Source organism: Canis lupus, chromosome 9 (assembly GCF_003254725.2).
Source record: "Canis lupus dingo isolate Sandy chromosome 9, ASM325472v2, whole genome shotgun sequence".
In the NCBI taxonomy this organism is placed as follows: Eukaryota; Metazoa; Chordata; class Mammalia; order Carnivora; family Canidae; genus Canis; species Canis lupus.
The window spans coordinates 51,015,816-51,031,176 of NC_064251.1; the positions used below are offsets into that span (position 1 = coordinate 51,015,816).

The 15,361-nt window shown below is 58.2% G+C and overlaps 3 protein-coding genes and 4 non-coding genes across 12 annotated transcripts; 5 read left to right on the top strand and 2 right to left on the bottom strand.

The window, feature by feature from the left end:
• Positions 1-2,536: 2,536 nt before the first annotated feature.
• On the bottom strand, positions 2,537-8,702 carry MED22 (mediator complex subunit 22). 5 transcript variants are annotated; one of them, XM_035720318.2, is made up of 5 exons: positions 8,678-8,702; positions 8,056-8,198; positions 6,606-6,686; positions 5,674-5,882; positions 2,537-3,261 (listed from the first exon to the last, which is right to left on the bottom strand). In XM_035720318.2, exons 2-5 carry the CDS (start codon positions 8,176-8,178, stop codon positions 3,072-3,074), a joined length of 603 nt encoding a protein of 200 aa, XP_035576211.1. In that variant the 5' UTR covers positions 8,179-8,198; positions 8,678-8,702; the 3' UTR covers positions 2,537-3,071. The 5 variants fall into 5 exon arrangements, with proteins under 5 accessions (XP_035576211.1, XP_025331502.1, XP_025331500.1 ...); XM_025475717.2 differs by lacking the exon at positions 8,678-8,702 and adding an exon at positions 8,536-8,667; XM_025475715.3 differs by lacking the exon at positions 8,678-8,702 and adding an exon at positions 8,465-8,633.
• A 66-nt stretch (positions 8,703-8,768) lies between these two features.
• Positions 8,769-11,486, top strand: RPL7A (ribosomal protein L7a). The gene is made up of 8 exons (XM_025475710.3): positions 8,769-8,859; positions 9,230-9,350; positions 9,575-9,724; positions 9,998-10,138; positions 10,340-10,419; positions 10,710-10,840; positions 11,142-11,211; positions 11,330-11,486. Exons 1-8 carry the CDS (start codon positions 8,857-8,859, stop codon positions 11,432-11,434), a joined length of 801 nt encoding a protein of 266 aa, XP_025331495.1. The 5' UTR covers positions 8,769-8,856; the 3' UTR covers positions 11,435-11,486.
• On the top strand, positions 9,426-9,500 carry LOC112677745 (small nucleolar RNA SNORD24). Its single transcript, XR_003147178.1, has one exon. It is a non-coding gene; the product is annotated as a small nucleolar RNA SNORD24 (small nucleolar RNA).
• Positions 10,183-10,256, top strand: LOC112677742 (small nucleolar RNA SNORD36). The gene has a single exon (XR_003147175.1). It is a non-coding gene; the product is annotated as a small nucleolar RNA SNORD36 (small nucleolar RNA).
• Positions 10,571-10,640, top strand: LOC112677743 (small nucleolar RNA SNORD36). Its single transcript, XR_003147176.1, has one exon. It is a non-coding gene; the product is annotated as a small nucleolar RNA SNORD36 (small nucleolar RNA).
• On the top strand, positions 10,986-11,052 carry LOC112677744 (small nucleolar RNA SNORD36). The gene has a single exon (XR_003147177.1). It is a non-coding gene; the product is annotated as a small nucleolar RNA SNORD36 (small nucleolar RNA).
• Positions 11,487-11,728: 242 nt separating the features above from the next.
• LOC112677411 (surfeit locus protein 1) lies at positions 11,729-15,358 on the bottom strand. 2 transcript variants are annotated; one of them, XM_049114927.1, is made up of 9 exons: positions 15,268-15,358; positions 15,135-15,186; positions 14,195-14,328; positions 14,032-14,114; positions 13,337-13,528; positions 12,562-12,634; positions 12,317-12,479; positions 11,994-12,075; positions 11,729-11,917 (listed from the first exon to the last, which is right to left on the bottom strand). In XM_049114927.1, exons 1-9 carry the CDS (start codon positions 15,328-15,330, stop codon positions 11,848-11,850), a joined length of 912 nt encoding a protein of 303 aa, XP_048970884.1. In that variant the 5' UTR covers positions 15,331-15,358; the 3' UTR covers positions 11,729-11,847. The 2 variants fall into 2 exon arrangements, with proteins under 2 accessions (XP_048970884.1, XP_035576210.1); XM_035720317.2 differs by lacking the exons at positions 15,135-15,186; positions 15,268-15,358 and adding an exon at positions 14,700-14,824.
• Positions 15,359-15,361: the final 3 nt, after the last annotated feature.

Genomic DNA, 15,361 nt, shown 5'->3' on the forward strand with positions numbered 1-15,361 from the left:
CCCCAGCCCGACCTCTGGAGCAAACCCCTGGGCCAGAGCGCGCCCTCTCCGGCTCTGTCAGTTCCAACCGTCAAAGCCAGGGGCGCCGAGGGACCGCGATGCATGCGGGAAGGTACAGCAACGCCGGGCCCTCTTGGGCCCTCTTTCGGGGCGACTCTGGCCCGCACCGCAAGGCAGGCTTCCCCGTCCTGCGTCACCACCTCCAGGGAGGCCTTTGCTGACGGGGTGACACGTGCCCGCAGAACTGCCGCAGGGAGGGAAAAGTGGAGTAGGGCCCGGCGGCCCGGCCCGGCCCGTATTAAGTCCTCTCTTCTGTGAGAGTTGCCTGGAGGGTCTAACCAGCTGATCCTACCTCCTCCCTGAAATCCTGTTCCCAGAGGACTCCAGGGACCCCAAAGGACAGGCCTTCCTCCTTCCCCCGTCTCTCTTCTTTGAGCCTCACTTGCTTTTTCTGTCAACTCAGTGCGGTGACCCCCTTCAGGGCCTGTGACCTGGTGCTGATGATTCCCCCGAACTCCACGCATCTCCGTGGGTATGTAGAGAAGAGAGGTCTGCCCCCCCCCCCCCCACACACACACACACACACCGGGCCTCCTGCCACTGCCTCCCATGTGTCAGTTAAGGCCGCCATATGCTTGGAGGCACACAGGTCAGACCTGGAAGCCACCTTGCCTCCTCCTCTCATTCCCCACATCTAGTCCTTGAGCAAATCCTGTTGGCTCTCCCTTAAAAGTATATGCAGGGGGCGTCTGATTTTTAGTTTCGGCTCAGATCATGATCTCGGGGTCTGAAGACCTAATCCCACATCAGGTACCTGCTCAGGGAGAAATCAGCTTCCTCTCTCTGCCCCTCCCCCTGCTCATGCAGTCTCTCTCTCTCTCCCCCTCTCTCTAAAATGAGTGAATAAATCTTTTTATAAAATAAAATAAAATTTTATTTTTAAATAAAAATAAAACCCCAAAAGTATATCTGGGACTAACTCTAGATCTAGCCCAGACCACCACCTTGATCCTGTTCTAAATTTCAAGAGACTATAAGAAATAATAAGCAAATGCAATGCAAAATAAAAATAAGTATAAAAGAAAACAGCTGGAGAACTGGGTAAGTTAGAATGTGTCATGATCCTAGAGAATATTATGGAGCAATTGGTCATTTTGGGCCTGATGCTGACATCGGGCCATGAAGAAGGTTGGTCTTCTTACACAAGCTGGCAGGTATTTAGAGGTGAGGTGTTATGAGGCATGCGGCTGACGTTCAGGTGGTTTTTAGAAGTGAGAGCAAGTAAAGATGCAAAAGATGAATCCAGAAAAGTGTCTCTGTGGGTGTTCTTTATGCAACCTTTATGCCTTCGCCAGGGGTTTGGATGGTCTCAGAATAAAACACTTGGGATACAAAGGGTATGACTGAGGACCACTCATGGTTTAGCGACATGGAGGCCACTGGGTACCTTAATACGTGTAGCTCGGCCAGAGTCCTGGAGACCAAACCTGCCGGAAGCAGGCTCAAGGAAGAGTTGAAAATGGTCCGTGAGTCCAGTAGGTTCTGCTTCCAGGGACATGGGCTGGAGAGGAGGAGGTGCAAAGAGCTACCTTGCTTTAGGATGAGGAAAACCATTTCATTTTCCAATGGGAACAGTATCCCGAGCCCAGGAGAGCGTCACACCGATGGTCCAGAGATCTTGCCCCTCAGGTGTTTAGAAATTGAAAACAGTAGAAACCCCATCAGGTTTGGTCCAGTCCTTCCAGACTTTTCCTCACAAGGGCTTCCACTGGTTGCACTTCCTTTTAATTTGTTAGCAATTAAGGTTTGTCGGAAAGAGATCACCTGTTTTCTCGACGGAAAAACAACTTCCCCAGGCCGCCCCAGAAAACCAGAGCCAGGGCCGGGCTCCATGTTCCCACCTGTGGGATGCCTCTGCCTGGCTGTAGGGGGTGGGGGATCTGTGGGACCCAGCATAACTCAGCTTGTGTCCCTCCCTGCCCTTGAGGCTGGATTGTGGGCTGGCCCCCCCTCCCCCACATAGCCACTGAGAGAAGGCATGCCAGTGATGGCACAGGGTTGAAGTCCCAGTTCTGCTGGTGTTGGCACCGCAGCACCTGGCCTAGCACCCCCTATAGGTCGAGTCCTGACTTCTGCTGCTTCATCTCCCAGCTGGGTGACTGCGGACACAACACTTCAAGCCCTTCCCAGCCTGTGGCCACTCCTCCCAACAGTGCAGGGGACTCCAGGGGCAGTGAGGGCTCGCTGGGACCACAGGTACAGGCACCTGGATCTTTTAATGTGAAGGAGAGGCAGCCGTTTTTCACTTGCCAGATATTCAAGACCTAAGTCCCAGGCAGTTCTAGGCAATGGCAATGCAGCCACAACCCCAAACTGGCCAAGTCCCTGCTCACCCAGAGCCCCTACGGGGGGGGCAGGCTTCCCTGGAGCCCAAGGCTGTCCAGGCTGAGCCTGAAAGCTGCTCTCCCGACAGTCACTAGGAAATCAAGGGTGGTCCAAGAGACCCAGGACTAGGAAGAAAGAGCCAACCAACACAAAAGGGCAGTGCTGCTTTTATTCAACGGTCTCATCACAAAGGTACCAGAACATATACGGCAGAATTAGAAGGTCCCTGTCCTAGCTTCTGTGAGAAGGGCAGCATCCCTCTCCCTGTCACAGCCCCCACAGGGACAGTCCGCTTGTGTAGGGACCCTTGGGACAAGGCAGCAGGTGGGGCTTTGCATGGGAGGCCTGCCCTAGACAGGGAGTCTGGAGTTGGCTAATACTGTCCACTCAGAGCACCAACTGCAGCTTTTAAAACAGCAGGACATCCTCCTGCCCCACTACTAGGGCCTCCCAGGACACACTGGCCGGGAAGCTTCTGCCCAGCAGGCCAGGAGAGCTGTGAACAGAGGTGACCACTCAGGGTGGTGGGCCACCTTGGCAACGGCCCTGGGGGGACTCATCCTTTGTCCCTGGGCTAAAGTCCCCAAGGAGGCAGGCCACCACAGCTCCCCAAGGGAAGGCAAGGCTAAAGGGGTCACCAGCCTTCCTAAGAACCTAGGGGCATGGGGAGGGGAGCCCTGGGAGGCTCAGGCGTGCTCCGTGGGCCCGGGGCCACTGGCATGGGAGTGGACAGGGGCTGCAGCCTGCAGGGGGCCAGCGCTGGGCTCCGGGGACGCCAGCACGGGGGCCGAGAGGCCATCCGCAGAGTCTGTGTCCGGGTCCAGCCTCCAGTACGCTTCGCACAGAGGCAGGTCATTAGCTTCGCAAAGACTTGAGCTTTTCCACCACCAGAAACCCAGGGAGAGACAGGAGCAGGCAGGGCGGGGGCAGGGGCAGGGGAAGCAAGATAGAAGCAGAGTTAAGGAAACAGACCACACCCCAAACTTGCCTTCCCCTCCTCTGGGTTGGCCTGGCTGCGGGTGGGTAGGTGGGGCTGCCCTTGTTTCAGGGTCCAGGGTCCTCAAGGGGAGGCCCTTCCAGGACCAGCCACCAGCAGGCTGTGTGACCCTCCCAGCGGTCTCCTCCTGCTGACCAGCCAGGAGTACTCCCCCACTGGGGGCCACAGGGCTGAGCCCACCGAGCCGCCACCTCCCACCCCGGCTCCAGATGCTCTTGCAGGCCCCGGACACGTGTCCAGAGCTCACTAGGGTCTCTCCACAGTCACTATATTTCGCAAGGATCCCGAGAGCAGACCCGGTCTTCTTTTTGGATTCACTGGCCAGCAGGGACTCTGCCTGAATGGGGTCACAGAACCAGAAGCCCTGGCATTCCCTTCTGCACCACTGGACCAGCTGTGTGGCCTCCAGCAGGCTCAGAGGCCCCTGGAACTCAGTCTCCCCACCTCTAACATGGGGTCGGCAGTGTTGGCCTCCCTGGGCATGGGAGGAACCTGGGTGAGGATGCAGGTGAGGGGCGTGGCTCACTAGGGCCATCAAGGGGTGGCTAGAGCACAGAGGTCCCACACCTATCTGACCTGCCCCTCATCCTACCCCACCCCTCACTCCCTCCTTTGCTCCTGCCCTCAGCACTTTGGGCCCAGAGTGGCATCCCAAGGAGAGCAGAGGGCAAGAGGCAGAGAAAGAGCAAGTCGTGAGCAGAGAGCAGGCGAGCGTGGACACGGGCATGCAGGGCATGGCAGTCTGTGTCGGGGGCTTTCACGGAGGAGCACACAGCCTGCCAGCTGTGACTCAGCTGAGCCCTGGCCTTACACAGGTCTTTACCATGAGGGAGGAACTCAGCCTCCCAAGGCACCAGGGGCAGCAAGGAACCCCTTTGAATGAACCAGAGACCGACAGGGCAGGACGTGGGAAGCCTGGCACTTGGGCCCCTGGGTTCCCTGCAGTCCTGTCCAAGTGACTTTGGGCAGGTCCCTCAGGCCACCCCTAACCCAGGCCACAACGTCAAGAGGCAGGGCTGAAATGTTGTCCGTAACCACTTAGTACACAAGCCCAGCCCCGGAGGCAGCAGGAAACAAACACAGGGACGTGAGGGTACTCTGCAAAATGCAGTGGGGCTGTGAGCCATGTCCCCGGCGACACAGACACCCCCCAACCCCCACCCCCAGGGACCCACCCAGGGCCCTTCTCTGAAGGCCTGGTGTGCATGAGGTGCTTCTGCATGTCTACTGAGCTGATAGGCACCAGGCACCAAGGGTGGCCCCAGAATTTCTGAAAAGTCTAGAACCACTCCAGTTGGAAAGTGGCACTGTCCCTTCCCACAGAGGCCAAGATAGCCAGGGACAGTGAGGGCTGGTATTGAGTACAGGGCAGGGAAACCAAGGCCCAGACCACAGACCAGCCTGGGGCAGCTGGTCTCCGTGGGGCAGAAAGGAGCATCTGAAAGCCACCACAGGAGGAACAGGTTTGTCTGGGCAAGGGCACGCGGGCCACTGACTCTGTGTGAATTGAGACTTGACTTGGGGACAGAGGTGCAAGGCCTTCTGGTCTCCAGCCTGTTCCCGCACATAAATCACACCTGGACTCTGATTCCTCTGGACTCCTTGAGATCATACAACTCCAGTTTCAGGATTCAAAGTGGTGCACATAGGCTGGGGAGACAGGTCTTGCCCGCTACCCCTGGGGCCCGGCGTGGGCCTAGTGTGTAGGAAGGCTCTGGTTTGCGAACCAGGCTGAGCTGAACAGGAACTCAGTAGTGCAGGCACTCCAGGCCCAGCTTTCGAAGCCATCCTCTGCTCTGGATCCCCCTTGCCCCCACCGCTGCAATGTGGGCCCTGACATACACTGAAGGTTTGGTGATACCCAGTTGGAACTACATCCCTAGGCAACAACTAGTGTCCTGCATATCCTGGACACGAACCCGGGCTGCCAAGAGAAGCTAGCCCAGGCCTGGCTGGAATGTTTAAATCTTGATAAAAAGCTAAGAAAAGCACACAGGCCCTGAGTGAGACAGTCAGCAGCCCCAGCAGGGAGGGATGCTGGCTCTGCGCTCCCTTCTTGGGCTCAGCCCACCCATCCCCTGAAGTTCTGTGATTTTCATCCTGCTGCCCCGGGCCTGGTAGTCGGTGTAAATTGTCCATCAATCACTCTGACCACGAGCTCTGCTCTGAAACCAGAGCAGGCGTCTGTGCTGCCACGACCAGGAAGGGTTTGCAAAAACAGGGCCTTCGGGGCTGCAGGCCGGGCCCGGGCCCACAGGTGTGCTCTGCGCAGGATCCAGCCCTATCTGTACCTGGACGAGTAATACTCCTCCTCCAGCTCGTACAGGTCGATGGAGATCTCGTCCCGCAGGGCGATGAGCTTCCGGTCACATTCCTCCTGCAGGGCTCGCAGCTGCTGGTTGCGCTGGTCGATGGCCTCATTCACCGATGGGAAGTCATTGAGGATGAGGAACTGCTTGAGGTCAGACACCAGCTTCATCAGGGACTCACCGGCTCGGACCTGCGGCCATCAGAACCAGGGCAGACGTGGGTGGGGAGCCACAGCGGCCCTGCCTCCATTTCCTTGTCTGTAAAGTGGGACTACAGCGATGACGGGGTCATTGTAGGAAATAAGAACTGAAAGTGAGCCACGGGGGACAGGGTCCATGGCACCGCCCTGACGGCATGACACGCTCCCCAGTCCCTCCCCTCACACTGGCTGCTGCTCCACGAGGCGCTGACCTCCCATTCCAGGTTATGCAGGTACATGGCCTGCTTCTCAAAGCCTCAAACCCCAAGATAAAACTACTGTCCTGCTGAACTCCTGCCCCTGCACTTCCTGGGGGCAGTGTGCAAGCCAGGTGGGCAGGATATCTCCGGGGCTTCTCCTATGCATCTTCACCCGTGGGCATTAATCTATGGCAACATTTGGCTGACGTGCCTGTTCTGTGACCTCAGAACGGATTAAACCCCACATCGTGTTTTGTTCGGCAATGTGCTTTTGTTCTCACAATGAATCTCCAGGAGCCTTCTCGTCAGCGAGACAGGATCAACCTCTTTCCAACCAGTGCACAGCACTCTCCGTGATGGATGCAGCGACAGTCTGCCACCCCTTGCACAGCTGCCAGGCAGCCCCCCGCCTGGGAGGAGTCTCCTGAGAAGTAGTTTGCCCCCCACCCAGGAAGCCCCAGTGGGACCATGAGGCTTGCACAGCTGGGGCTGTGCCCCCCACCTAGTGACTCACGATGTTGGCAGCTCGAACATGCATCTCGTAATTATCCTGCTCGCCCTGAGTGGCTCTCGACACTTGTGTCTCGTCCTCGATCTGAAGGGCGAACAAAAAAGCCCAGAATTGGCAGGTGCCCCAGCTCGCGGGTCACTGGACGGCTGCAGCACACCCACACCCGCTGCCTCTCATCCCCTTCGCCTTCTCTGCCAGGCCCTGTTGGCCAGACCTTGGACAGCCTTCAGCCTCATGCCTTCTAGTTCTGTTCTTAGGAGCTAAGGGGCACCTTCACCAGGAAGATGGGTGTCCATGTACCCTGACTGCGGTGCCACAGCCAAGGAGGTCTAGGTCTCTTTTAGAGCCCTGTTCAGTATAAAACCAGGTCACTAACTCAGATGCTCGATAAATTACTGAACGTGTGAAGGCTCGTCGTATCTCTTTTAAGCAACCATCTATCGAGTGCCTCCAGGGTGCTGGGCACCACGGTCAGCGCTTGACTGTCATTACCTATCTCACGGGTTTGTCGCAGAAGCCTGGAGTGCCATCCCGGGTTTCCAGGGTGCAAACCTGAGTTAGGGACAGCACAGAGGGTGCACTCAAGGCATTTCCGACAGTAAACGGAGGAATCAGAAGCACTGCCTGGCCTGTCTCGTCCAAAGTGCAGGCTATTCAGGCTCCATCCAGCCCGTCCATGGGGACAGGGCTTCCACAGGGGGCCTTGCCAGGCCGGGCTGGGGGCAGGGCACTTTAAAGTGAGGAGTTGGACTTCCTGGGTTCAAATCCTGGCTCTGCTGGCTATTCGCAGAATGACCTCGGCAAATTACTAAGTCTGAGCCTCAGTTTCCACTTTTAAACACGGAGACAAGAAGTGCCTGTCCCACAGAGCTCTTGTGAAGGTTAAACGCATAATATACGCCAGCCATAGCCCTCACGACAGAGCTCAATGAACACATGCTTAATGCAGGCTAGCTTTCCTCATCACGGTGCTACCCGGCCTTCTGAGGTCTACCGCGGCTCAAGATCCACCCGCACCTGGTGCAGCGCAGCCCCGCAGGTTTGCCCGACCCCACCCAGACACCTGGAGGGGCCTTCCCAGCTTTTCTCCCTGATGGCACTTGGGCAAAAGGCGCCTTGGCCCGCATCAGGCCGCACGTAACCACTTTACACAAAGTCACCCAGTCACCAGAAGGGCCTTAGGATGCAGGGAAACCAAGGCACGGAGTCCACTCCCCCCAGATCCATGCTGCTGGTAGGTGGTGCGGCCCATGGAAGCCTGGCCACCTCACCGCAGCGGGTAACCGACCGGCTGGTTCGGTCACCGGGTGACCCGTTGCCTTGGGGTGGGGGGAACAAGGCCTGGCCGCGTCGCTCACTGCTGCTCCGCACCACCGGCTCGCAGCCTCACCCCATCCCATCCCCGCCCCTGTCTCCTGTCTCGGAAGGGCAGGAGCCGGCCCACCCGCCCTACCTTGGCGGTCTTGATGATCTCGGTGAAGTTGTCCATGATGGACTTGACATCGTCCTTGAGCCGCTTGTTGTAGGACTGCAGCAGCGTCTCCTTGCTCTGCGGCAGGGCTCTCTGCTGGGCCATGGCCGGGCCTCGGGCGGCACCTGCGGGCCGGGGTCCGGCGTGAGCGGAGCCACCCCCGGCCGCCGCCCTCCGTGCCCCCGCCTCAGCAGAGCCTCGGCCTCGGGGAGCCCCGTCCCGGCCAGCACACGTGCGGCCCTGGGCACACGGACGGGCCGGCGCGCTGGGCCAGCGAGCGTCGGCCGGAGGCCCGCAGACGCCCCCCGCGCCGCCCCGGGGCCCGCTCGCTCCGCACAGGTGACCCCGCGCCCGCGCCCCCGACCCACCCAGCTCGCGGCCTGGGAGCCACCTGGCAGCGGGGCAGGGAGGGTCACACCGGGGAAGAGACGGCGACCCCGCCCCGACGCGCCGACGGCCCACCTACTCCGCGGAGCCCGGGGCGACCCGGCGGGACGCAGGCGGGAGGCGGGAGGCGGGAGGCGGGACGCAGGCGGCAGGCGGCAGGCGGACGAGCGCGCGCCCCTCCCCGGAAGTCCCGTCCCGGCTTCCCGCCCGCTCAGACCTGCCGCGGCTACCGCGCTAGGCACCGCCTCCTGCGGGGGCGGGGTGAGTGGGTGGGCGAGAGCGGTCCTGTCGCTTTAAATCCGAAATCCCGCGCGGGCTCCAGTTCTCGCGATCTCCAAGGTCGCCTACATATTGCCCACAATTCCCTTTTCTTTCTCTCTTCTCCGGCAAGCCAAGATGGTGAGTGATGTCGGCTTTCGTCGTGCCGGCGTCGAGTCCGGCTTCTATCCGCCGCCATCCTCCTCGGGGCGTGGCCGTGCGGGGGTCCCTCCACCGCCGGGCGCTAGGGGAGCCCCCCGGGGCCTGGCAGGGAGGCGCTGGGCCGTGTGTAACCCCAGTGCTGCCCCCGGGAGTGCGGGGCGAGGGCCCGGGCGGGGAGCGCAGCGCCGCAATGCGGGGCTCCTCGGGCGCGCGCGGTTCCGAGTCCGGGGCGGCCGCGGCTGCCGGGCTCACGTCGAGGTGTTGAGCGCCTGACGGCTGGCAGCCTGCGCGGGGCCCCGCACGGCGAGGCGCGGGCCGGGGCTGACTGGGTCCCTCCCTTCTCGCCCAGCCGAAAGGGAAGAAGGCGAAGGGGAAGAAGGTGGCCCCGGCCCCTGCCGTGGTGAAGAAGCAGGAGGCCAAGAAGGTGGTCAACCCCCTGTTCGAGAAGAGGCCCAAGAACTTCGGCATCGGTGAGTGCGGCCGGGGCGGGAGGCGGCCGCCTGGAGGGCGGGGGCGGGGCGGGGCGGGGGCGCTCCCGGTGTGCGTGCAGGTGATGTGAAGGAATATTTGCTATCCGAGAGTTGGTGATGACGCTTGAAACCACCAAGATCGCTGATGCACCCGCACCCTCGGGGGCCCTACCGGCAGCGCCGCCGGAGCTTGAGCCGCGCCGACCGTGTTGCCCTCCCCTCAGGACAGGACATCCAGCCCAAGAGGGACCTCACCCGCTTTGTCAAGTGGCCGCGCTACATCCGGCTGCAGCGCCAGAGGGCCATCCTGTATAAACGTCTCAAGGTGCCTCCTGCCATTAACCAGTTCACCCAGGCCTTGGACCGCCAAACAGGTGAGCTGCTGTGGACAAAACCTCCTGGACGGGGGGCTTCCTGGGCAACGGGGTGGTGACCCGGCTGGACCCGCAGATGTTTGGGGGGCGGTGGGTGTTTTCGAGTACGTCAGGTTATCATAACGTAGGAAATCTCTAGTTCCTGGGACCCGAGGGTAGGGGGTGGTGCCGCTGAAGGGATCACTACACAGTGTGAGGGGACAGTGGCCTAGCGTGAGGTCAGGTGGCACAGACCAGAGCCTAAAACACAAGCCTAAACCGTGACTTTTCCAGCTACACAACTGCTTAAGCTGGCCCACAAGTACAGACCAGAGACCAAGCAAGAGAAGAAGCAGAGGCTGTTGGCCCGGGCCGAGAAGAAAGCTGCCGGCAAAGGGGATGTCCCCACTAAGAGGCCGCCTGTCCTTCGAGCTGGTGAGTGGGCCCCTTCTCCAGGGGTGAGTGGTGGGGCCGGCTGTTGACAATGATGCAGGAATTTCTTCACCTGGAATCTCTGTGAAGAGTAAAATCGAGCTTTTTAACCCTGAGTCACAGCCGGGCCCAGAGTAGTAGGATGGCTTTTGTGAACCTAGCAGCCCCCACGGACTGCTCAGGCTAATGGGTTCTGTGTCCTAGGGGTTAACACTGTCACCACCTTGGTGGAAAACAAGAAGGCTCAGCTGGTAGTGATAGCTCACGACGTGGATCCCATTGAGGTACGTCGAAGTATCCACTATCGAGCCTAGATTGGGTCTTTATGTTGGTATCGGGAAGGCTAAAGCTGAATGTTGTCCGGCACGTTGGGCCAAGGTGGGGTGACCGCTTTCTATTGAGGACGGTACTGACGAGGGATCCGCGTGATAGCCATTACGATGATGTGGATTTCTTACTGAATTAAACCTTGAAGTGCAAATCCAGGAGTTTAATCCTCAGCAGTTGTTACAGAGTTAGGTTTTAAGTTACCGTTTCGGTCAAAATACACTCTAGAGCTAACTCTGTCTTCCAGCTGGTTGTCTTCCTGCCTGCCCTGTGTCGTAAGATGGGGGTTCCTTACTGCATTATCAAGGGGAAGGCCAGGCTGGGGCGTCTGGTCCACAGGAAGACCTGCACCACTGTCGCCTTCACACAGGTTAACTCGTAAGTATGCAAGATGGCTCCAAACTCCCAACAGCCAGTGGAGGTCAGGGACCCCCCCATACACCCAGTTCCCTTAATTTCTTTAGGATTTTACCTTAAAGATCAAACGTCATACTTTTCTAAAGGAGCGTGTCTGTCTAAATCTTTGCCAATGATGGTTACGAATTTCTTCACCTGAACCAGCCATGTGGTCATACTGTATCTGAGGCAAAGGGCTTGTTGGGTCAGCAAGTCCTCCCTGGTTTTTGGAAGGTAACTGAGAAGAGAAGCTAATGACCCAGATTTTCCCCTGCCTTTTTAGGGAAGACAAGGGAGCTCTGGCTAAGCTGGTAGAAGCCATCCGGACCAATTACAATGACAGATACGATGAGGTAAGTCATTGGTGAGAGGACTGGCTGACTCTGCCCTCCTAAGCACTCCAGTAGGAGACCGCATGAGCTAGCATAGTGGGAGCCTCGACGGCAGATGCTGACCCCTGTGTCTTTGCAGATCCGCCGCCACTGGGGAGGCAATGTCCTGGGTCCGAAGTCAGTGGCTCGCATCGCCAAGCTGGAAAAAGCAAAGGCTAAAGAACTGGCCACCAAGCTGGGCTAAGTGGACGCTGTTGAATTTTCTGTACATAAAAGTAATAAAAGGTTCTCTTTCAGTGAGAGTGTCAGTGGGTATTTGGGGTTGAATATACTTGATCTTGTTACTTAAGTTAGAGTTGTTAAAATCCAGGATTTGGATTTGGTGCAGGGCGGGAGTTGGGGGAAGAAGACGTGCTATGTGGGGGGGTGCAAGGTGATGGTTCTGAACAAGCAGCTCACCCACACATTGGTACATGGTACTTGAACCCACTGATTATGATCAGATCGTTGCATAGGTAGAAAAGGCAGGCACGGCATGTGTACTGTATGGATTTATTCATACCACTCATACCTAACCCACGTAATCTTTAAAAAGAAAGCTTAGAAAATCTGTGACTTAGTGATTATTCAGGAGAGGAGCGGAGCTACTTCAGTAGATCATACACCAGGAGTCCGACGTAGGAATTTCTTAAACCATAGGTAGGATGTAGCTGCACAGAGGCCGTACCTTGGTTGGGTTGAAGAGATGAGCAGTCAGGGTTTAGAAGGGGAAGAGGAGGGAACAGCCAGAGGCAGGGACTTACCAGGTGAGGATGTACTGCATGTGTTCATTCCTCAGAGTGACTCGCGTTTGCCCTCCAATGGGTCCCCCGGGGACTGTGCTCTCTGCAGAGACGGTGGGTTTAGTGTCCACAATCCCTAGGGCAGTTTGGCCAGCTGTCTCCATGGGGCCTTCCAGAGCTCTTTAGAGCTGTCAAATTCAGTGAGGCCTTGGACCTGTAACTAGACCCTGTGGCCTCCTTTCCTTAGTGCCCACCAGACACTCCTCCCACACGCTAAAATGCAGACAGCAGGAAGTAACGGCCATGTCCAGGGCTGAAAGAAAGGCAGGCCACCCACAACGTACGGAAGTCTGCATCGATGAAGATGGGGTCTGCGCCTGTGAGCCTGGCCATTGCCTCCAGGTCCCGGTAATGCCAGTGGTTCCTTTCTGGGTTGTTCTCTGGGACAAAGGGCTTCCTGGTTTCTGTCAGCCTCACCATCCCAACTAGGTCCACTTCTCCCTCAACCTACAAAGGAAACCAAGACTGTTCTTCAGGGCTGGCGGTTTCTAGACAGCCCTGCTTACAAGGGAAGGTTCAGGCTCCTCACCTGGCCTCTCTGCCGTGTATCAGGATTCACTTTCTTCCTGGGGACAAACCCTCTGTTGACCAGGATGGTGACTCTGGAATAAATAGAAGTATGCTCTCAGGGCGGGAAAGGATCTTTGAATAAAGATTATCACTGGTCATCCCTATGAGAACAAGGATGGTGTCTGAGATGGTTTAAGACGAGGCTAGCCTGCAGGTACGCCACTGGGAAGGTCTTCCTTTCTCATGCAGGTGTGCCCACCCCCCATCTCCACTTCCCTGTGCCTCAGCCACTGCAACACCCAGGTTTCGGATAGCAGCTTCTCTGAAGAGCAGCTGCCTTCTGGACCTGCCTGTGGGGTCGCAGAGACCCTCCCACACCCGAAGCCAGGAAATTGCTCTGGCTGAGCTCACAGTGCCCCCTTGCTGGACAGGTGGTTTCCCTGGACTGCCCTTCCCCTCCTGACTCCATTTGTGGCCCAAGTGGTCACCTGGGAACCCTTCCCTGATTCCACCCAAGTGAGGGTTTGGTTCCTTTCCTTTCCCTTCCCTCAGTCCTCACACAAGCCCCCACCTCGTACTGCACTATGATCATTTAGTGTGTTGGCCACTACACAGTCTCCAAGGTGGCTGATTTCATTTGCTTCAGAGTTTCACACAGATGAATGACTCAGGAAGAGCTGAAATGAATGGGCTTAGCGAAGTCAAGTACTAATTCCAAACTCTTAAGGAAACTGAAACCTTCTGGGTCTCTTAGATTTCCCCAAGGTTGCTTCATCCCTGCATGTCCCACTCACCCCAGGTCAGTGCAGTGAAAGGGGGTAATGACATAGGCACCACTCTCGGGCGAGGAAGAGAGACGGCCGGCCTCCCGGGCCTCCCTGGCTGGGTCCACCATGGTCCGAGGCATCATGTACAGCTCCTTGGAGTGGTCGAAGTGCCCCCTGACCTTCACCGGCCTGTACTCCAGATTTTTCAGTTCCATTGGGCTACATGGGAGTGGGGAGAAGTGAGGCTGAGACCAAGCAAGTTTTGGCAGGACATTCAAATCCTTCCAGGCCTGCACACTATTACAAATACAGCACACACGTCTGCTCCCCTGAATGGGAAGCTCTGTGGACTGTTGCTCCAAGACAGTGCATTGAAACGAGGGGTAGACGCTGTAGAATCATTTCCAGCACTCTTTCAAGATAACGCTCTGATGTTAAGACATGACATGAGGGTACACTCTGCCCTCCTTCACCTATCAGGTAAGAGTCACTGCTATAGGGGGCCCATCAGCACTGTGGGGGATGCCTCAGGTACAATGCATCTCAAAAAAAAAAAAAAAGGTAAAATCCAGGATCAAAGATATTTTTCTAAGTTTGTCAGGACGCCCAGTAAGGTAACTTGATTTAGGGGCTCCCATGTGAGGGTCAGGACTACAAGCAGAAGCCAGGCCCCCACTGCTGACCAAGTGAGACCAGTTACAGGTGGGCAGCTGCACACTCACTCTGCTGGCAGAGGGATGGGCTCAGCCATAACTCGAGACTCCAGCTCTGCTATCAGCTGCAGCTTCCACTTTCGACGCTGGACCTGTGGGAACAGTACAAACCCGAGCAGATGGCAGCAACGGCAAAAGCTCAGAGCCTCCAGAGCTAGAAGTCAGGCTTTACCTGCCATGTCCCCAGGCCAAAGGCTGTCACAGGAATGAGAAGCAGGAACCACTGGAGGAAGGAGTCCTCTTGTGCTTCTGTGGCAGGTGCTTCAGCTGCAGAACTGCCACACCTGCTTGGCCTCCAGGCCAACCCTGGGAAGTTCAACACCACAGGCCCAGGGTCAGAAGCCCTTGACAAATAGAATGGGAGCAGCCAATCCCTCAAGGAGACGCCACCACTACTGCCAGACAGTAAACAGGCCACAGCCTGTGGCCAGCAGCCAACCAGTGACACCTGCGTCCAGCCCAGCTTCTAAACTGGGGCCACACGCTGCACACTCGGTGATGTTTACTGACTGAATAAACACGGCCTAGGGCTTAGTCCTGCTGTGCCACCAGCTGTGACCCCGGGTAACTCCTGTAACCACCTGCGCCTTTTACACAACAATTCCCTGCGCACTATGTGCACATGTATTACATTGTGCACGACATTGTGCACAACAATACATTGCACTAAGACGCACCCGCGCAGAGGCAGAACCGTGAAAACCCGGGATCGCGGCTCACGGCTCACGGCGCTCGAACACCTTCCTTTCCACTGCTCATAAACTTAAAGCTGGAACAACGTACTCAGAAAGTATATTTTAGTTGTCGGAGCGTGAGTCTCAAGTCAGCAACGCGGGCTTTGTGGACAGGTTTAAAAAAAAAAAAAAGGCTGCAGCGCGCTGACGAGCACCCTTCCCCCTCGCGCGGCGCCCCGCTCCCGGCTGTCGGTGCACGCGCAGCCCGCAGGCCGCGGGTCCCAGGCTCCCGCCTTCAAACCCCATCAGGCGCTGGAAAGGGGGCAGCTCCGAGCTCCCCTCAAGGCCGCGGCCCCCGGGCAGAGCGGGGACGGGGGCGGGGCGGGGGCGGGGGCGGCTCTTCCCGGGCGCCCGGGGCACCCGCGAGCCAGTCCTCACCTGGGCGCAGGGGGACCGCAAGGACGCTCCTCCTGACCGCGCGGGGCGGGCCCTGCGGAGACCGGGACACAGGCTGAGCTCCCCAAGCCGGGACGCTGGCCCCCAGCCCGCCCGACGCGCCCGCGCCGCTCACCCGCCCCGCCGCCGCCGCCACCGCCGCCGCCCGCAGCCCCAGCCACCGCACGGCCGCCGCCATCGCCCGTCGGCACTTCCGGGCCGCGAGGCAT